The sequence below is a fragment of the Citrus clementina genome, unplaced genomic scaffold, assembly GCF_000493195.1.
Source record: "Citrus clementina cultivar Clemenules unplaced genomic scaffold, Citrus_clementina_v1.0 scaffold_6, whole genome shotgun sequence".
In the NCBI taxonomy this organism is placed as follows: Eukaryota; Viridiplantae; Streptophyta; class Magnoliopsida; order Sapindales; family Rutaceae; genus Citrus; species Citrus x clementina.
The window spans coordinates 24689079-24710520 of record NW_006262139.1 but is presented as its reverse complement, the minus strand read 5'-3'; the positions used below and the strand labels follow the sequence as shown (position 1 = coordinate 24710520).

General features: G+C 36.6%; 4 protein-coding genes and 1 pseudogene across 4 annotated transcripts in view; 2 read left to right on the top strand and 3 right to left on the bottom strand.

Moving 5' to 3' along the window:
• The first annotated feature begins 736 nt into the window (after nucleotides 1-736).
• Nucleotides 737-2223, top strand: LOC18039612 (F-box/kelch-repeat protein At3g23880). Its single transcript, XM_006431050.2, has one exon. It carries the CDS (start codon nucleotides 762-764, stop codon nucleotides 1938-1940), a length of 1179 nt encoding a protein of 392 aa, XP_006431113.1. The 5' UTR covers nucleotides 737-761; the 3' UTR covers nucleotides 1941-2223.
• A 3793-nt stretch (nucleotides 2224-6016) lies between these two features.
• LOC18039611 lies at nucleotides 6017-8636 on the bottom strand (annotated as a pseudogene).
• Nucleotides 8637-11440: 2804 nt separating this feature from the next.
• Nucleotides 11441-13107, top strand: LOC18039140 (anthranilate N-methyltransferase). The gene is made up of 4 exons (XM_006431048.2): nucleotides 11441-11930; nucleotides 12118-12428; nucleotides 12563-12627; nucleotides 12720-13107. The coding sequence occupies exons 1-4, from the start codon at nucleotides 11524-11526 to the stop codon at nucleotides 13017-13019; spliced, it is 1083 nt and encodes a 360-aa protein (XP_006431111.1). The 5' UTR covers nucleotides 11441-11523; the 3' UTR covers nucleotides 13020-13107.
• Nucleotides 13108-16215: 3108 nt separating this feature from the next.
• LOC18039139 (MDIS1-interacting receptor like kinase 2) lies at nucleotides 16216-19027 on the bottom strand. Its single transcript, XM_024182716.1, has 3 exons — nucleotides 18527-19027; nucleotides 16755-18446; nucleotides 16216-16585 (listed from the first exon to the last, which is right to left on the bottom strand). The coding sequence occupies exons 1-3, from the start codon at nucleotides 18939-18941 to the stop codon at nucleotides 16239-16241; spliced, it is 2454 nt and encodes an 817-aa protein (XP_024038484.1). The 5' UTR covers nucleotides 18942-19027; the 3' UTR covers nucleotides 16216-16238.
• Nucleotides 19028-19647: 620 nt separating this feature from the next.
• LOC18038785 (3-dehydroquinate synthase homolog) overlaps nucleotides 19648-21442 on the bottom strand; it is a 2261-nt gene continuing 466 nt past the window's right edge. Inside the window, exons 3-7 of the mRNA XM_006431046.2 lie at nucleotides 21253-21425; nucleotides 21082-21171; nucleotides 20578-20745; nucleotides 20210-20288; nucleotides 19648-20109 (exon numbers count right to left, since the gene is read on the bottom strand). Of these exons, the coding sequence (XP_006431109.2) occupies nucleotides 19982-20109; nucleotides 20210-20288; nucleotides 20578-20745; nucleotides 21082-21171; nucleotides 21253-21425 (638 nt within the window). The 3' untranslated portion in view covers nucleotides 19648-19981. The remainder of the gene's footprint in view (nucleotides 20110-20209; nucleotides 20289-20577; nucleotides 20746-21081; nucleotides 21172-21252; nucleotides 21426-21442) is intronic.

Here is a 21442-nt window from a genome sequence, read left to right as displayed (position 1 = left end):
ACTGACTGCAGATGATTTAGCTCAATCCTGGGTTCATCCATTTCGTTTAAGAACACATCAAACTAGCTCTGATCTTCAGGTAATTGTGATCAAAAATAATAACTTACTGTTTGGAATTAGAGTTTAGTCTATTTAATACTTGAAATTTTGTGGGTTTTTTTACGCTTTGATCACTTGATTTTGAGAAAATAGAAGATTTTGGAACTGGCAAAATGTTAAATGTAATTAAGCTTGCTTTATGCCCTTGTGTAGATGCACTATTCACTCAGCTATTGGGTTTCCATATATTATGAAAAGACAGCAGAGTCAGCAATTGTTTAAAATCACTTATCTGCTTCATAATTTTTGAACTCCGTAGAGGAAACCAACATTTGAAAGTAACCGCGAAGCTGAAGCCTGAAGACCAAGTTAAAATTTGAAACCAAAAGCAATTAAGAGCTTTTTAATTTATTTCCAGCTGACAAGCTTCATGACGTGCCAACTTGAAAGGAGAAAAAATTAATAAATTTCTGGCTAAAACAGAGATAATAATAATCCTAGGGTGCATGGAGCTTAGGACCATTATCAGCATTGTTTATTTTTCTGTTACGTTGATTCTTTAATAATATAACATGGATATATTGTAAGGATGAAATGCACACGTGTCTGCTTCATTTTCAATAAATGGCATTATGTTATCAAGCGTATATTTGATGAAAGGTATACCTTGTTGACTTGTAATCTTCTTGAATCAGATATATTCGAAGAAAAGGCAGAAATTGATGGCGAGGTTCAGTGATCTACCTGAAGAATTAGTGGTTGAGATTCTGGCATATCTGCCTGCGGACTCACTGATGCGATTTAAATGTGTTCAGAAATCTTGGTATTCTCTTATTGCAAAACCCAAATTCGTCGTTAAGCAACTCTGCAACCAGATATATAACAAGAGTGGTCTACTTCTCAAGTGCAGGCTCTTCAATGATTGTGGTAATGAAGAAAGCATTTTGTCCTTCCTCTCTTTTGATAAAAATACAGAAATGTTACATAGTGAGGATCATGTTTATGCTGTTGATGAGGTTATCCATTTTCCTTTTTACAAGGATAGACTGCTTTATCCATTCTTTGGTCATTGCCACGGCATTGTATGTATCTCTTTGCGTTATGTAAAAGTCATTTTATGTAACCCAGCCACGAGGGAATTCAGGGAACTCCCTGTATCCTGTTTCCATCCTTCCCCAGGCTCGGAAGAAGTGGTGTGTTTGCCGCTTGGTTTTGGCTTTGGCTATGATCCTAAGACCAATGATTACAAAGTTATCCGGATCCTGTACTTTATAGATAATCCGGGTTGTGAGTCTCCTATCAAGGTTGAGATGTACACATTGAGTACAGATTCCTGGAGAAAAGTCAACATTAACCTTTTTGCAGCTGGGATCTGTTTCCTTCAGAGGCTTGAATCTCTATACTTCAATAGAGCTTTTTATTGGATGGCATGGGGTGATTTTCATGAGAGTGACAGTTTCATCCTTTCGTTTGACATCAGTGATGAGACCTTCAAAAAGATAGCAGGACCAAGTTCTACCCTTAATGCACGTAAAGATTCTCGGGAGCTTATTGTGTTGAATGAATCTCTTGCATTTGTTTTGCATGATGCCTCCGCTGTTCAAAGTTTAATGGAGATATGGATCATGGACGAAGTTGGTGTTAAAGCAAAATGGAAAAAACTATTAACTATTGAAGGCAATTCCAGACTTCAAAAGCCATTAGTATTTTGGAAAAGGGATGAGCTTGTCATGGAAGATAAGACTGGAAAGTTTTGCCGCTACAACCTTCGTACAGGGGAAATTAAAGATCTTCCTGTTCGCAGGCGTCTTAGAAAATATTCTGCTGTAAATTACTTGAGCAGCCAAAGGTCAGTCCGAGCAGGAAATAAGCTTGACTTAGGGAATCACAGTTTGACTTAGGAACCTATGCCTACCTACAAAGTTTCAGCTGAATATTCAGTTATTTTCATTACATTATAAGAAAGGTTATGTCAATAGATACTACTACTAGCCCTTATAATGTAATGAAAATAACTGTTGTAGTTTTAACAATCTCCTTATCTTCTTGGTTACCTAAATGTTTAATGTTTTCATGTTTTCATGTTTAGTAGAGGAATCCAACTTCAGATGTTTGCCATTGAATTTTGGAAATCGTAAAAAATTATCATCCCCCTAGTTAGAGCCGATATTTTCGGCTATTTATCAAATTTTATATCACTCCTTGTTGATATAAAATAACAGTTTAATGAAACTAACATTGTAGCCCACCACCATTATCTTTGATGATCATCAGCGCGGATGCATCAATGGAGCTTGTTATTGGTTGGTAGGGGGTGATTTAGATGCAAACGCCCATGATTTCATCCTTTTGTTTGACGTGAGTGATGAGGTCTTCCCGAAGAAATCAATGCCGTATCTAGACTATTCAAGGAGTTGTGAATACTATGGTGTTGAAGGACGCTTGCGTTTCTTTTGCTTGTCGACATTATGGATCATCCCTTTGAGTCATTTGTCATACACGACAAGAGTTAAAAGGAATTTGGAAGAAACTATTAACTATTGGACCTAATTGAAAGTTAGAAAGGCCATTAGTATTTTGGAACTTAGATGAAGTAGCTACCTTCTATCATGGGTAATTGATTAAATTTGTGCCTGTATAAGAAAAAAAGTGCTATGTTCTTTTTGCCATAATTTTGTATGTTTTTCATTAATTACAAATTTAGCTGTTAAGCTGATTTTTTCCAAGCATGTGTTAATCCAACATAATATTGGCTAGGATTCGTACAATGTCTTAAACGTTTTGAGATAATCCAAGTGCAAAAGAATCAGAATAAAACAATACACATGGCATGATTTATGAAAACGGATCATACCCAGTTGACAAGGGAAATCTGCTGAATGAGAAACAGACAGATATATATATACTTACCTAGAAAATGATCATTAAGAACATACAATCGAACCCAAATGACATAATATAAGTGAACTTAAAAGGGCTAGTACCTGGCGAAGTGTATGAAGCAAAATGTATCAGGGCTGGGCAATGTAGAATGCTGCTGAAGTAGATCATGATCACATCTACCTAACAAGGAGACGTGAAAAAAGAATATATATTATCAAATTCTATCTTAATCCTCTAAATTATGAGGAGAGTGAAAAATCGAATACATATCAAGCATTTGGTACAGCTTGGCTAATTTTGTTTATTTTCTATTGCATATACAGAAAACAACTGAACCATCAAGGGAAGCTGAAAGTAAAAAGAAACACTTATCATCTGATCTCAACACAATTTGGACATAAAGATACGGCGTTATAAAAAGTCAATTACACAACATGCCTGCAACAAACAATAAAGCCTCACCTCAAGAAAATAGCTTTTGGGTTTCCAGGGGAAAGAGGATTCTGATTTAGCAGACAAGATAAAGACCCAGCTTTGGCAAGAGCATCAGGATCAGAGACAGACAATATTTCAACTTCTCCAAGACCAAAGTTCCCCTGAGGGACCTCAATCTCTCGAAATGGGAGCTTTAAATCCAAGGCCTAAGGCCCCATTTTTTTGGCCTCATCCATCTTGGACTTCAAGAAAGGCATAAAACGCTTTTGAGCCTGTCTAAAGTTTGCAGCCTGACCAACAGATATATTCTGCATTGCCTTCAATACCTCCTTTTCTGGAGCAAATTTGATGATACTATCACCAAATTTGCTCTGCAGTTTCCTCAAGCACTCTGCTTCCAATCCATCAAATTTCTCATTCACATATACCAAGCCCTTCAATTTGTCGTCACTCAGCGTTGTAACTGGAGCCTCTTTCTTGTTGGCCTTCTTTGATCCCAGAATTTTGCGTCCGGAGCAGATTCCTTATCGAAACAATTGAATCCTGCAAATACTTATTGGCACTCTTGAGGTCAGATCATGATTCCCAGCTGTTGGCCAGCCTCCTTTCACTGCAAAGCCATCCTTCTTCAGAATCTCCTCAAGACATGCTCTGCATAATGAGGGCAAATTAGAGTGATAACTATAACCCTCAACTCTTGAATTCTTGAATTAACTTTTGTGTTGAGTTAGATCCATGAGCTTCTATATGGTATCAGAGAGTGGCTGCTTTCAAAACATGTAACGCCATGTAATCATCTGGAGAATCGCTAGGAACACTGGTGACTGTCCCTGTACATTTATCTACTAGAATGGTCAACAACACCGGAAGAGCATATCTGTGTTGACTATTTATGATCTTGTTAACTTAAAAGGAAGACTTTTAATGGAAGACCAATCAAATCATAAACAGTCAACTCAACCAACCATGTAGGCTTCTTAGGGAAATTCTGATAATCAAGGTTGAGAGCCGCTCTCTTTGTGAGAATTAGCACATCACTTTCGACTCTTTAACATAAAGATATTTTTCACATTATCAACTAAGATTACGTCTAACAAACATCAATTCTATTGGATGTAGGATAATTTTAATTTTTAGGGAAATTATCACCGGTATACCCTTAAGTGACACCAATATCAAACGTGCTACAACACTTTTCAAGTGCATCACTCGTATACCCTAAGTTGACAAAACACTTCTACCGTCCACCTTTCCGTTAACTGCCGTTAAGAACTTAACGGAATTTGAGCAAAATGACTATTTTACCCTTTAAACTCAAAATGAGGTAAAAAATCAATTTTTCCTTGAAAATTAATGTAAATTTTCAATACACAATTTTTTTTAATTTTGTTATTAACAATACATTTTTTAATTAAAAAAATAAATTATTAATGGTACATATTATTAACAATTATCCATAAAAAATATTCACCTTATACCATAAAAAATCATTAACAACATATTATTTATAATTATACATATTATATCATAAAAAATTCAAGGTGGAGCTTGAAGGAGTAGATCTTCAATAATTTAGGTTAAATTTTGGAGGAGTAGATTCGGTTGTAAAGTAATTTTTTTTTTTAGCAATTATTAACAATTATCTGATAAATGGGATGACATGTCATTTTTATCAAAATATAGCATATGACATGTCGTTTTTTACTATGTAAATGAGATGACATGTCGTTTTTTTAAAAAGACTAGATTACCCTTATGATGTCAGCGCTCACAAACGGCAGTTAACGGATCGGTGGATGGTAGAAGTGTTTTGTCAACTTAGGGTATACGAGTGATGCACTTGAAAAGTGTTGTAGCACGTTTGATACTGGTGTCATTTAAGGGTATATGGTTGATAATTTCCCTAATTTTTATAACATGCCTGGGCAATATAGTACTTTCGCCCCAGAAATTCCGAGACCACCGTACGATCGAAACTTATGCAATCCTTTAGCTAAACTAGTCTCTGGAAAAATGACAACTAAATAAGTCGAGCTCAATGGACCATCATCTGGCGTGGGGAAATTGACAAGTTGCAATAGTAATATTGGCAACAAGCCAATAACAGATATTTCAATTATAAGTTATCAGGTTCGTTGCATTTCAATATATCATGTGCTCGGTCTAACTTTGCTCAAGAAGATGTGAGGACTTAAGGCGGAGAGATAATGCAAATATGGAAGATTGCCATTTTGCTTCCTGGAAAAAAAAAAAGGCCTTTACCACTTATTCTTGCAGTTTAATTGTACATCAAGACTTCAGTAGTAGTTTAAAAAAAAAAAAAAGCAATTGTCCTATAGTTGGGAAGATTCTTCTGTCCAAATTTTGACGTTAACATGGATTATGGAATTTTATAAAATTTGTGATGGTGTTTAATTTTTATAAAGATTGTCCACAAAAACATCAGAAGAGAAAGTGGCAATAAAAGAATTCAACATCAATTAATGAGAGATTATATTAAAGTTAAAACTATGAAATTACACATAACAAAGCATGAAGTGAGTCAACATAAAACTAAATCCTACTACTACTGTTCCTAGGCATTATCATGACACTTGACTATTTAAAAGTATGTTCCATAAAACAAATTGCAGTATCTTCAACTTTCATCGGTTCTAATTCAGTTGTATAGATCATCATCATCAGCAATGGCAGAAGAGAAAAAGTCAGCAGCCCCTGCGGTGGCACTCTCGGTTCGATCTGGGAACCGGAAATCGGATCCAAATCCACGAGATTGTTGCAAAGTCTGTGCAAAGAGCTGGTATTTTCGGATGTCTGCATCACTGACACTCCTGCGGGCATATTTCATTGATTCCTCAAAGTGTGCTGCCGTAATCTCATCGACGTCATCTACTTCCATTGCTTCAGGATTCTCCCTCTTCCTCTTCCCGCTTCTCTCCCTCTCAATGTCCTTCTCAATGTTCTCTCGAATAGCATATTTGCAGGCACGCTGACATATCTCAGTAATATCGGCGCCACTGAAACCATGAGTATAACGTGCAAGAGCTGATAGGTCAACATCAGGAGAGATGGGTGACTTCCGTAAACAAGCTTTAAATATCTGAAGACGGGAAGCCTCATCTGGCAGGGGTATATAAATCAATTGGTCCAGACGCCCTGGCCTCAACAATGCTGGGTCAATGACGTCAGGCCTGTTGGTAGCGCCTATGATGAAAACTGTTTTCTTGGCATTCATACCATCCATTTCAGTTAAAAGTTGATTCAACACTCTATCTGCGGCGCCGCCAGCATCTCCAACAGAAGCGCCACGCTGAGTAGCAATCGAATCAAGTTCATCGAAGAATAGCACACATGGAGCTGACTGTCGAGCCTTGTCAAAGATTTCTCTCACGTTTGCCTCACTCTCTCCAAACCACATTGTCAGCAGCTCAGGTCCTTTGACACTTACAAAGTTTGCCTGACACTCATTAGCAATAGCTTTTGCAAGAAGGGTTTTACCACAGCCAGGAGGTCCATAGAAGAGAACACCTTTAGAAGGTGACAAGCCAAATTTCTCAAACTTTTCAGGATGCTCCACTGGGTATTGAACAGTCTCTTGAAGCTCTCTCTTAACGGTTTCCAACCCACCAATATCCTCCCATGAGACATTAGGAACCTCCACAACAGTTTCACGCAAGGCCGAAGGATTGGACATCTCCAATGCAGTTCGGAAGTGCTCATTAGTCACAGCCATTGAATTCAACACCTCAGCATCAATAGTCTCATCCTCCAAGTCGATGACATCCATTTTCTCCCTGATACACTGGAGTGCAGCCTCTGTACAGAGAGCAGCAAGATCTGCACCAACATAACCATGTGTATCTCTTGCAACTCTTTCAAGATCAACATCTTCAGCAAGTTTCATGTTTTTTGTGTGGATCCTAAAAACTTCCAACCTTCCAACTTCATCAGGTACACCAATGTCAATCTCTCGATCAAATCGTCCGAATCTCCTGAGAGCGGGGTCAATGCTGTTCGGCCTATTAGTAGCTCCCATAACAACCACATGTGCCCGGGACTTGAGGCCATCCATCAAAGTTAGAAGTTGGGATACTATACGCCTCTCCACTTCACCATTTGTCTTCTCCCTCTTTGGAGCAATGGAATCTATTTCATCAATAAATATTATAGATGGGGCATTCTTTTCAGCTTCCTCGAATGCCTTCCTTAGATTGCTTTCACTCTCACCAGCTAACTTCGACATAATTTCCGGGCCATTAATCAAAAAGAAGAATGCGCCAGTCTCATTAGCAACGGCTCTTGCAATCAGGGTTTTTCCAGTCCCAGGTGGCCCATAAAGCAAGATACCCTTAGGGGGCTTCACACCAATTGATTTGAAGAGCTGAGGGTGTCTGAGAGGAAGTTCTACAAGCTCGCGGATTTGAGCCATTTGCTTTCTCACACCACCAACATCATCATAGCCTACTTCGTTCAATCTCTCCTCCTCATCCTCACGTTTGACAGGCTCGCCCTCACAGAAGATCTCAGTATCCGGTGCAACGATACAGTATTCACCAGGGTCTGTCTCAATTACTTTAAACTCAACACTCCGCATTCCTCCCCTGACTAGGAAAAGGTCACCTTTCCGAACAGGCCGGTAAGATCCCGTGAAGTAGGACTTCAAATACGCATCAAATAAGCTTCCAGTAACACCCTCGATTGTATCATCAATGGGAAGGATGTGAACACGCCTTCCGTATTTCACATCAGGGCACGCATGGACGGACACTAGATCTCCAAGGCGAACTCTGAGATTAGATCGTACAACTCTGTTCATTCCGACTTTCGACTCTTCGCATTGTTCGTCACCAAGAACAATGCAAACGGTGTCCTTTCGCTTCTTCCCCTTTACTAACACAGTGTCGCCTTGGAAAAACTGAAGCTTGTCCATCGTGTTGGGATGCATTGTGATAACAGAGTTATCATCATTGATTGCTTCATCAATGACAAGACGGTTGGGAGACTTCTTCTTGCTCTCCAGAATAGCAGTTGAGTAATCTTTCTTAGAATCAGCAGCCATTGATTGGGATCCTGATTTTCTTCAGCGAATGGGAAACTTGTTGCTTTTGTCTTTATGTTTTGATTTGTGAGCGTGAGTTTGATTTGCTTCCACTCTATATATATATATATATCAGAGAGCCAGTCTTCACTTGTTTCGGATATGGAAACCGTCTAGTATAAGGAAAACGAACAAGGACTTTGTTTGAAAAAGGAATAGGAAATAGGAGTACAGGACTCATGTTTCCCGATAGAATTAGGAAATATTCAGTTCTTTTAAAATATGAGCTTTTTTTTCTCTAAAAAAAAAAAAAAGAGTTTTTATTCCAATTTAATTAACACAAAATTTGATAATTAACAGTTGTACGGAGTATTTATAACAGTATTTCAAAATGCGCCAAAAATTATTTTTACTGTATTAATGTATTATAGCGTAAGTGATATGACAGCTAGCATTTAATTTGTCCTCCTTATTTCCACCAATTTTGAGTTACAGTGTCATATATACGTCTAATATATATAGATATGTTTAATGGTGAAATTATTTTTTATTCTGTAATAAGGGACCAAAACCTAACTAATTTTGGAACGAAAGCTCTCCCCTCATATTATATATACCACTGAGTTGTCTTGGAACATAGTTAGAGGCTCATTTGAAAAAAAATTTACTATTATATTTATCTTTTATTTATTTGTGTACGGCATTCAACGTATTTCAATAATTTACTAGCTTGAGGACTTATGTAAAAAGATAAAATATATAGTGTGTCTGCATAAATAAATAAAAAAAAGAGCACATGCATTAGAGAATTATTATTATTATATATATAACACACTGTATTATAATATGTTGTATTGCATTAGCACTATATAACAATACTGTATAATATTTGATATTATACTGTATTATATTAATTTTTAGTTATACTATGTTTGGTGTTGCAATGTACTATATTAATTTGTGTGTGTCATTAATTTAAATTATATATTTAGAAAATAATATTCATTAGTACTTAGAAAAATACTAAACATAGAAGTCTTAAATTTTAGAAATTTAATTTTTTTAATTATAAATATTTAAAAAATCATAATTCTTCATAAAGATCGAAACTTATACCCTTAAAATTTTTAAAGTATAACATTTATTTTCAGTATTTTCTAAATATAATAACCTATAAAATAAATATCAAAGCAAATAATTTAATCAAATAATCTCTGAATAATATAACAACATAAATAAATAGTTAAAACCTATAAGATTAGTTCAAAAGTCAGTTTAGGATGATAAAATAAAAGTTTATGCATACCACAAATAATAAAGTGACACAATTGTTGTAACATATTCACTCGTAAAATGAATTGTGCTAAATAATCCAAAAGAGAGTTATGTAGTATATAATAATATTTTATATCATTCTTTCTAATAACTAATTTTAAATTAACATTATTCAAATTTATTCATATTTAAATTTTTATTATTAGTTATATTCAATTCTATATATTAATTATTGTAATATAATTAACTAATGTAATATTATATTATATTTTTATATAAATATTTATAATTAATTATATTAAATTATTAAATATTAATAAATTATATATATATATTAATTATTATAATATAATTAAATAATACATTATTCATTACAGAATGGGAAACTTAGTAAATAATTATTTTATTGAATGAGTTTTCATCCTTAGTCTCATATAAAAAAGTTAGTTAGATATACTTAAATAAGGAGTAATAAAAAATAAATGAAATAAGATCAGACACAGGAAAATTGGATTGCTGCTGCCGCTGCTCTCCCTCTCTGTCTTCCGCGATCTACCTCTTTGGCTTCTATTTATGGAATGCTACTTGGCCGAATCCTTGTCAAAATTGAATTGTAATTCTTGTAAGCCAAGCAGCCGCCTCTATAGTTAAATCCTTTAAGATTTTTTATTCCAGTTGTTACGAGGCAAAAAGGTGAAGCCGCCAAATTGAATTAAATTCAATTTCTTCTTTAATCTCCACCTGATGGCTATGAGCTTCTTTGTCTGCATGTGCATGGATGAATTAATTTATTGGCTTCGGTTTTCCTCAGCTTGAATTCCACATGCATGTATGCCTAATTGCTTTCAAATTCAATTAATCTTTCATGCTTTCTAAATTGAATTTTTTCACGTATTTTTTATCCATGATCTCCAATTATTTTTCTACTTAATAAAATAATTCAATTAAAAAATAATAAATAAAATAACAATCAAATAATAAATATATAATTAAAGGTAAAACATGTAAATATTATACAAGGTGTGCGCGATTCGATTATTGTTCCATTACGCGCGAAAGCAGGCAACTTATCACCGCAATGAGCAAAGCAAGAGTTGTATCAACCTCACCGGCTTCATTACCTTGTTAGCTGATATAATCCTTTCAGGATCTTTGATTACCCCAGATTAATTTATAAACTTATTACATATATTTTGAGTAAAAGTGTATATACATCAAGTAATGTGCTGTTAAGAATCTCTCTCTAAATAAAATACATATACATAATAAAATAAGCCACTAACTCTAATTAAAATAATGAATTACTGATTTAATATCAGATTTTAAAGGCTTCGATATAAGAGTAACTTAACTATAAAACAGTATTTTTAGCGGAAATTGATGTAGAGACATACCTGAGAGAAAATGAAAAACTATTTTTTATATATAAAAAAAAAACAAATTTTCATGTACAGAAGATAACATACACGTGTTACGTGTATTGAATATAACTGTCTTTTACTTCATTCTCGCTTGAAATAATCAATAAAAAAAAATTGTACGCGTGTGCGTATGTTGCGTTCGTGTGTGTGTATGTGTGTGAGTGTGTATGTGTGAGAGAGAGCATGGGGGCGTGTGTGGGACGATAACGTATACACGTGTATTGAATATAACGTTGATCTTTTTACTGCACCGGCTATCGCTCGCTAAATATTGGAGTTTCTCCTTCATCTAAATAACTCGATTGGACAAGGGAACAAACTTGAACAAACATCTAAAAAGACTAGTCAGAAAATGAAATATTTAATGATTGGCTCTCGTTCTATAAATAGGCGATTAAAGTCACAGAAAATGTTACAGAAGCAAAGAAGAGAATGGCTTCTTTAACGGAAACCGAAACCTCACCCAAACTGAATACAGAAGAAGAGGCATATGCAAAAGCCATGCAACTGACAACAAGCATAGCGCTACCAATGAGCATCCGAGGAGCAATAGAGCTTGGCATTTTTGAGGTTATAGCCAAAGCCGGTGAAGGAGCCAAACTTTCCGCTTCAGAGATTGCTGCCCGAATCCAGTCCAAAAACCAAGATGCCCCCGTGATGCTTGACAGAATCCTGAGGATTCTTGCCACCCACTCTGTGCTTGATTGCTCTGTTTTTTGTGGAGTGCGGGTTTACAGCCTCGTTCCGGTATCCAAATACTTCGTGCCTAATCAAGATGGTGTGGTGCCATTGAATGCCTTGGTAGCCTTCATGAATGACAAGGTTTTCTTGGATTCCTGGTCAGTTTAATTCTTTTTCTTTTTCTTTTTTTTTTTTCAATTTTTTGTTTGTTAATTGCAAAGTAATTAAGGCTCGGTTAGTCGATTTCGTATTACCTTGCGGCAGCCTTGCTGTCACCAAATGGAGCCTACCTTATTCCGGAATATATAAGTAATCGATGTTACATTAATTGACATGATCTTTTAGGTATCAACTGAAAGATGCTATCGTTGAAGGGGGAGTTCCATTTGATCGAGTTCATGGAATGAACGCATTTGAATACCCGAAAGTTGACCCCAGGTTCAATGAAGTTTTCAACACAGCAAATAATAATAAAACCTGTCTAGATATAAAAAAAATCCTAGAGGCTTACAAGGGTTTCGATCACATCAAGCAGCTAGTCGACGTTGGTGGCAATCTTGGCATTACCCTTAAGTCTATCATATCCAAATACCCCCATATTATGGGCATCAATTTCGACTTGCCTCATGTTGTACAACATGCCCAAAACCATCCTGGTATTAATTATGATATATATTTACCGATATGTTGTAGAGAAGCTTAATTTAAATAAGCTTAAATATATGCTACATTTTGTTAAACGTTATTGCTTGGCTCTCACATGGCAGAAATTCTATGTAATTTCTTGCAGGGGTGGAACATGTAGGGGGAGATATGTTCCAAAGTGTTCCGAAAGGTGATGCCATTTTTATGAAGGTGAGATGATTCAAATTTAATTTGCATACATTAATTAATGAAACTGTTCTTGAATATAATACCAATGCTGTAAACTCGTATTTAATTTACAGTCGATACTACACGCTTGGAGCGATGAACATTGCTTGAAGTTGTTGAAGAATTGCTACGAAAGCATTAATAAGGAAGATGGTAAATTAATTGTTGTGGAGGCAGTACTTCCAGAATTGCCAGAGAATAGCGCTACATCAAAAGCAAATTCCCAAGTTGATGTGTTTATGTTAACTCATTCTCCCAGAGGAAAGGTGCGAACCAAACATGAATTCATCAACCTGGCAACTGCAGCTGGATTTAGTGGCATTAGATTCCAATGCTTTGTCTGTAACTCCTGGGTCATGGAGTTCTATAAATAGTTCAATAAATTATAGACATATGTTGTCATTTATTTCTACAATAATAAATGCTTGATTTGTGGGCAGCTAGTAGCTACGTCCTCTTGCACTGTTGTACTGTTTTTATTTTTTGATCTTGTTCTCGAGTGGAGATTTGCTGAAAATAATAATAAAAAGCAATAAAATTTTATATTATACTATTGCAACGTGTTTTTATTGAGGAGGAAGACTCATTTTGTTCCTTGATTAAATCCATCGATGTGATCAATCAAATACATCACCTGGTTTCTAAGTCCAGATATGGAAATTTCTTCAAGAGCAGGTCTTTCCAATGGTGTTCCCGGACAATAAATTCTTGAGACACACGTTGCATTGTAGGCACAGACTTGGGTTTGGACTGCAAGCACGCAAGACCAACTATTGAAGCAAGAGCAATATCCTGAACAATCTTTTGCTTCTTTGGAGGTGATAGACGTTGGTCTAAAATATAGGTCAACGTTATATGTGGATCAGGTGTTGATGAAAACAAAGAGAGGATTTCTTGGGGATGCTTTGCTATTAGTATTCAAGTGTCACCGCACCAAAGCTCTAAACATCACATTTCTCTGTCATAACCATGGTGTAGGCAAGTTCAACAACAAAACAAAAGTTTAAAGAAATATATAAGTTTAATTATTGTAGGTGTCGTTGAAAATGAAGAAAACAAGAAAGATATAACAAGAAGAACTAGTTCACCTGGAGCAATGTATCTGTAAGTGCCTGCTATTAGATTTCTATTGGATGAGTCGGAATTCAGAAGCCTAGCCACGCCAAAATTACCAAAAAATGCCTCAAATCCTGAGTTTAACAAAATGTTGTTACTTGAAATGTCACGGTGGACAATTGATGGTCAGCAGTCATGATGTAAGTAAGCCAAAGCGTATGCCACACGCCTGAGGATATTCACCCACGTAGTCCAATCCAACTCCATAGCTTAATCATCATTGAGCAAAACACAAAACAAGCTTCCCCACTCCATGTACTGACAAATCAAAAACATGTATCTTTTGTGCAAACAAAAACCATAAAATTTCACAATGTTTCGATGTGCTATTTTGGACAATACATGCGCTTCATTCTGGAAACTTTTGAAGAAAGCAGATCTCCCCTGTTCTGAACCATATTCTGCCACTAGGCAGCCGTGCTTTGTAAACGCTGCCGTAACATCCAGTTCCAATGCAATATTTGATATCAAAATCCTCTGTTGCTCTAATTATTTCTTCAAATGCAATTCTACCATCACAATTCCATATTGAGAAAGCATCTCTGTCTTGACTCTTGATTTCTCCTGACGTGAGCTCAGCTCTTTTGTTCTTACGTCTAAGAAGAAACAAGGTTCCATGAGCTAAGAAGGCGACAAATGCCGCGATTGGAAAAATAATTGTAATCAAGAGGATCATTACCTTATTGGGTTTCTGTTGTGGAGATGCAGGTGATGGTGTAGGAGAAATACTGAAATTAATCATCGGTACCTTGGACAGTGACAGGTGCAGGCGCAGGGGATGAATATCCAAAAGTAGTAGGAGTTTCTTCCTCCAAATTATTATGTACTAAGTCTGCGGGCATTATTCTATTAATAAATTCAGGGACTGTACCAGGAATGTTATTATAGGAAAGATCCAAGTATTCTAAGAATATAATCTTACCCATCTCTAGAGGAATGGTTCCGTCTAAACTGTTGTTGCTCAAGGTTACATTCAGCAACCCGGAGCAATTGCCTATCTCTGATGGAACTGAACCACTAAGTTTGGAAAGGCCTCCAATCGTCATTGGTATTTGGCCAGAAAGTCGATTAAATTGAAGGTTTACGTACGTCAGCTTGGTTAAAAGAAAAAGAGTGGAATGAAGAGGTCCAGTAAGGTTGTTATGCCCCATATCTAATTACAATCAAATTCTTCGCATTACAAATTTCCTGAGGTAGTTGACCACTAAGCTTGTTCTGATAAAGATATAGGCGTATTAGGTTGTTTAATGTGCCTGTTGTTGAAGGGATTGAACCATCGAGCTTGTTCGCAGCAAGATTCAGCTCCTTCAGGGAAACTCCCAATGTCTGAAGGAATTGTACGTATTGTATCGAAATCGAAGAAAAAGATTTCAAAAAATTTAAAAATAGCTATCTTTTTAATTAAGGGATCCAATAGATAGCCAATGAAGTTATTATTGGTATAGCTCACCTGTGAGACTGCTGTAGCCAAGATTGAGAATTTCCAGGTTAGGAAAGAAAGAAAAGTTGAGTCGGCTTAGCTCCCCACTTATTTTCTTATTAATTACGTATATCTAAGTGATGCTCCTTTAGTATTGCAAATTACATCATCCCACTTGCAGTGATCAGATTCGGAACTATTTTTGGCAATTGTATTGCGCCACAAACCGCTGTTGAGAAGACCTTCTCTTTCTAACTCCATGGGTGATAATTCAGATTCTGCAACAATGATTATTATGAAAAGGGTTGCGCATGTCACTTTTGTCTTTAAATTGGAGGATAGCAACTCCATATTCTAGATGAATCAGCTATCTTTAGCAACTTGCTAAGCATTTATAATGAAGTTTATATATCATTAGTAGGAAACACTACTACTCCTCGTGCAGTTTCCAGGAAAAATAACCTGTAAAATCACAGCTTAATCATCATGGCCAGCTGTGCAGTCAATCAGTGCCGCGTAATTATAAGGTCAAAGTCAAGGTCTCCGGCCATTTCTTCTTTTTGAAGTTCATCCAACGACGTAACCAACGTGTTCACAAAATTTTGGGGCATATTACGCGTATTTGACTAAATGGTACAGGGACTAAGTGGGATTCTCAATTTAAATGAACAAGGGTTCCGCTATAGTACAGTGAACTCTCTGACAGCACTACTTCTGCCGGAGATCAATGATGCAGTTTGCAGCTGTGTTTGTAGACAACCACAATGTATGAAGGGAGTGCATTAAGGCAGTTAATACTAACTGAGACAATTCGTCAAATAATTGTTTAATATGCGAATGCCACATAAGAATTTCAAGCAAGAAGCCGCCAGAGCTCAAACCAAGGATATAATCAAACGACAAAATAGATCTGATCAATAACACTGCATACACACAATTTGCCTGCAATACTGAGGGCCATTTATTAATTAGCTTTTGCACAATTCAGAACAAAACAAATCCATAAATGAAAAAAGATACATAATTAGCTATCACATTCTTCAACCAAAACCATTTCTTAGTTCCTAAGTTCCGAAATTGAAATTTCATGAAAAGGTGTCCGCTTTAGTGCCTTGCAAGCAGCAAATTCTTTAGACACGACTTTCATTGTAGGTCGAGACTTTGGTTCGGAACACAAGCATGCAAATGCTACTGTTGAAACAAGAATGATATCGTGCATAACCATTTGATCTACTGGAGGTGGGAGACGAGGGTCTAAAACATCAATTAGCTTTATATTTTGATCAGGTGATGATGACAATGAAAGGAGGTCTCCTGGATGCCTTCCCATTAGTACTTCTAGTGCCACCACTCCGAAGCTATAGACGTCGCATTTCTCTGTCACCTCCATGGTGTATGCAAGTTCTACAAGAAATTAGAAGCCTTTGTAATTTAGCTTTGCACACATACATAATAAGAACATTTGACCATGTTTCTCTAAATTTGCTAGCTATTCAAGATTTGTGTTCTTGGTTATAACTGCAATTCAAGTAACAATTACAAGGAATCATGAGAAGGACAAGTTATGGTTCACCTGGAGCAATGTACCCATACGTGCCTGCTAATAGAGTTTGATTGGATGAGTCAGAATACAGAAGTCTAGCAATGCCAAAGTCAGCAACAAATGCTTCAAGTTCTGAGTTGAGTAGAATATTGTTGCTTGATATGTCTCGATGAACAATGGATGGTCCGCAGTCATTATGCAAGTACGACAAAGCTTGTGCCACACTCTTCACTATATTCACCCGCTTATTCCAATCCAACTGTACAGCTTTCTCGTTGTTGCGTAGAATGCGGAATAAGCTTCCCCTCTTCATGTACTCATAAATCAAAAACACGCACTTTTTGTGCAGACAAAAACCATAAAGCTTCACAATATTTCGATGTTTTATTCCAGATAATATACGAGCTTCATTTTGGAAAGTCTCGAGGAAAGCTGACTGCTCAGATACTAAATGATGAAGCTTCTTTAAAGCAACTACTTTTCCACTAGGCAGTTTTGCTCTGTAAACGGTGCTAAAACCTCCGGTTCCAATGCAATATTTCATGTCAAAATCTTCTGTTGCCTTAATTATGTCTTCAAATACAATTCTACCATCAAAATTCCATATGGAGAACTCATCAACGCGCCTGCTTTGTTTTGTCTCTGGCTTAGATTTCATGCCCTTTTGTCTAATAAGAAACAAGATGCCAAAAATTAAGGTGAGAAATGCAATAATAGGAAGAACAACTGTAACCAACCGATCTCTGATGGAGTGCTTCTGTTTAAAATGTTGGGGAGGTGTCATGCCATTGATGAAGTTAAGGCTTAAATCAAGTTCATGCAGATAACTAAGGTTGCGTATCTCTGATGGAATTCTTCCAGTTAAACTGTTGTTGCTCAATATCAAGCTCTGCAAGCTAAAGCAATTCATGAGTTCTGAAGGGATGGAGCCATTGAGTTTGTTAGAATTAAGATTCAAAAAAGTCAGCAGGGTCAAATGACCGAATGTTGAAGGAATAGGTCCCGAGAGTTGATTCAAGGAAAGGTCCAGATATATCAAGTTGGTTAAATCACCAATGGTTAGTGGAATTGGACCTTCAAGTTTGTTGCTGGACATGTCAACACGTTCAAGATTCTCCAAATTCCCGATTCCTAATGGAATAGAGCCATTGATTTGGTTTGAGAACAATTTCAAAGTTGTAAGCTTTGTTAAATGACTTAGAGTGGGAGGGATTGGACCAAAAAGACTGTTGTGAGACAAGTCCAAGTCACTCAAACTGGTTAAACGACCAAGAGTTGATGGGATGGGACCGGTTAGATTGTTCACATTCAAAGACAAATATACAAGATTCTCGAGATATCCAATTTCTTGAGGCAGCGGACCACTAAGTTGGTTTGAAGAAAGGTCCAGAGAATTCAAGTTGGTTAAATCACCTATTGTTGATGCAATTGGACCATTAAGTTTGTTCCCAGACAGGTCTACTTCTTTGAGATGCCTCAAATTCCCGAAATCTAATGGAATGTATCCATTGATTTGGTTTGAGAACAATTTCAAAGTAGTAAGCTGGGTTAAATGACCTAGAGTGAAAGGGATCGGACCTACAAGGCTGTTAGAAGACAAATCCAAAATACTCAACCTGGTCAAATGACCAAGAGTTGAAGGGATAGGTCCATTGAGGTTGCTACGGCTAAGATACAGCTCAACAAGGTTATTCAAATTCCCAAGTTTTGAAGGGATAGTACCTGTGATGTGTACAATGAATAAGGATCGGTATCAATAAGAAAGATTCCCTGGCAATCTGTAGCAAAATTTGGAAGCTTACCTGTAAGATTATTGTGAGACAAGTCAAGGATTTGGAGTTTTGATAGAGCACCAATTTCTGATGGAATGTTTCCAGAAATATTAGAGTACCAAATTCTGAAACTTTCCAGGTTCGGAAAGCAGGAGAAGTTGAATTGGTCAAGCTTTCCTCTGATGCCATTAACGCCGGATAAGCTTATCCTGATTATGCTTCCATTTAAATTGCAAACGATGCCAGCCCACTTGCAATGATCTGAATGATTGCTGGCCTTCTCCCTGCTGTTGTTCCACCAACCAGTGTTAAGAAGGGCTTCCCTTTCGAACCGTATGGGTACTATAGATGCTGTGACAAATGTATCAGTAATAACATCAACTTGGCATATAAAAACTGTAGCCCAAATGAACAGCACTCGAGCAACAGAGAATCCCAGTACCATGTTTAATATGTTTTGGCTGAATGTGATTTAACTGCAGCAGGTTTTTACAAAGGCTTAAACCCAAGAGCCAAATCAATTGGGGTTCCCCAGGGAGAGCCTAAGGTATTTATTGATTTTAATATTTTCTATCTTCATTAAATTTCCTAGCACCATCTTGCCATCTTCGTCAATCTCAACTTGTGAGTCAAGTCCTTTTTTTATTTTTCCTCCTTTTTCCCCCTTTGAGAAGACTTGTGAGTCAAGTCAACACCACTATATTCAACTATCTTGTTGAGCATAATGATCAACAGAGAATGAAATTAAATCATGGCCCATGAGGCTTCAAGGCTTTGTTAAACAAGTAAAAAGATTTTATTTCAATCCATTATAATATTAACACAAGAATAATCCAGGATCAAGACTCAATAAGATGTACTAATCAATCGATCAATGATTAAGAGTGCAGCGGATGAAACAAATAGTCAATCAAAGAGTTTAATAATCAGATCATGCGATCACATCATACTGTTTCGTGCAAAAGGGAAATAGCCCGTATTGTTTATGATTTTCCAACTGATAAGATCAGAAAATAAACGGAGAAAATAAGATTTTTCTCAAGAATACGAGTCTTTTAAGATTGGTTTTCTTTAAACAATTTCGGATGTCGTATGGCCGTATAATATGATGTTTAATTTGTTAATTGGTGCCGAGTTCATTGCGGTTATTTGTTGTATAATAAGATGAACAGGTAGCTTTTTTCTCATTCCTAGGGAACAAATAAGTCCCAATGTATTCTTCAATATAGACGAATTCTTGGGCAAGGTACACAAGTCATTTCAAGGAATAAAAAAGTAATGATAGAAAATTGATTGGAGACACATTTCACTTAATATGAAGTAAAGTCCTCACAGTTTCATTTGCATGATAACATCCAATCATCCATCTGTTTGTAACCTTCAGATGCAGATTCAAGGCTTTGAAAGTGACAACAATCTTCTTTTCCATCATATCCGAAAATGTCTGGAACAAATTTCGCTGCAGAAATATGTCATCTTTCTCCTTCAATTCTCAACAATGAATTCTTGAATTTCTATTCCAGTATGCCGGGCTGCTCCTTGTACTCTTAGCAATACTTCATCGCCAACTTTCAGTGATGTCACAGGGATTGCTTTTTCCTGCTCTCCAGTTCCTGTAGAAGATAAGTCAGCAATGTTCATGAGATGAAGGAAACAAAGACTAAACCCAGAACTTCCAGAAGCCAAAAATGACAACTAGAATAAATGGTATACCTTTGCAGGGACTGACCAAGGCTACTGTTTCTGCATTCTGTAGGATGATGCCGTAAAGAGTTTGATCACCTGAATTGGTCTGCATCAGCAGAATTATTCCGTGATATTAAAAAAATAAAAATAAAAATTTATCCATTGATTGCAATGCTGGAAGGAATTAGAGATGAGCTCGTGCAGACTAGAAACCAGAGAAAAAAGAGATGGCTCGCTATGCCCCGCTAGAGCAAGTGCCTATTAGAGATTTCAATGGATTTGTCAAATTGAAAAAGTTCAGTGTGATAACTGATTGCACACTTAGAACTTGACCCACAGATAAATTTGCTTAAGACCTTATTAAAACTTATTTAACAATGGTATGCAAGACAAACCTTTGTCTCTACAAGTATAAGAGGTCTAGACTCTATCTTCACGCGGCCAACTACTGCCGTTCGCTGCCGCCCTTTTTGATCAACCACAATCACCTCTTTGCCTGATTTCAACTCTGAAAGATAGCAAGTCTTTCCTCCTGGGACAAGTACATAGGCATGCACTGGCCCCTGCCAATTACCAAAGTAAATAGGTGATAAAAGTTGGATAAATGTAGCACAGAATAACAAAAACCACTACCTGGTCACAGAAACTACCATAGTGTTCATGTAAAAACAATAAGTTTTTCTTTTTCCCCTCAAAAGATGCTTCTTATTATTCGTATAGAAGAAAAGTATTCCTATATTTTCTCCTAATATAAAAAGCTGCTTGTGTACCGTCATATGTCTCCACTTCCCCAATAAAAAGGGAAAATTGAAAACTACCAATACAATTACTGTAAGTAGCATGAGATGACCATTCATCTGTCACAATAATTATGCAAAACTAAGAGCATTAAAACTAACCGCATTAACTCGAAAAGGCCTGCTGGCAATGTAATTTGACTCCAAGCATTCTGAATGAACGAGGAATAGTCCTCTAGCAAAGGATCCAACCTATAAAACAATACTTGTACAATCAGATAAAGAATAGACAACAAAATCCACAGAATTGCAGAAGAGAGGCTAGAAGTGTACTAGGAGTCCTTCACCAGGTCTCATAAGGCTACAAAGGTCCACACAAACTCGGTCACCCATTCCAGCTACATCAACTCGAGTTACAGTGGCTTTCATCAAGCTAAGGAGATTGCTTACTTCATTTCTTCCGTCAAAATATTCCTGATAATTGTAAAAAGGGTAAGGGCCAATGCCTCACTGCCCAGGAAGT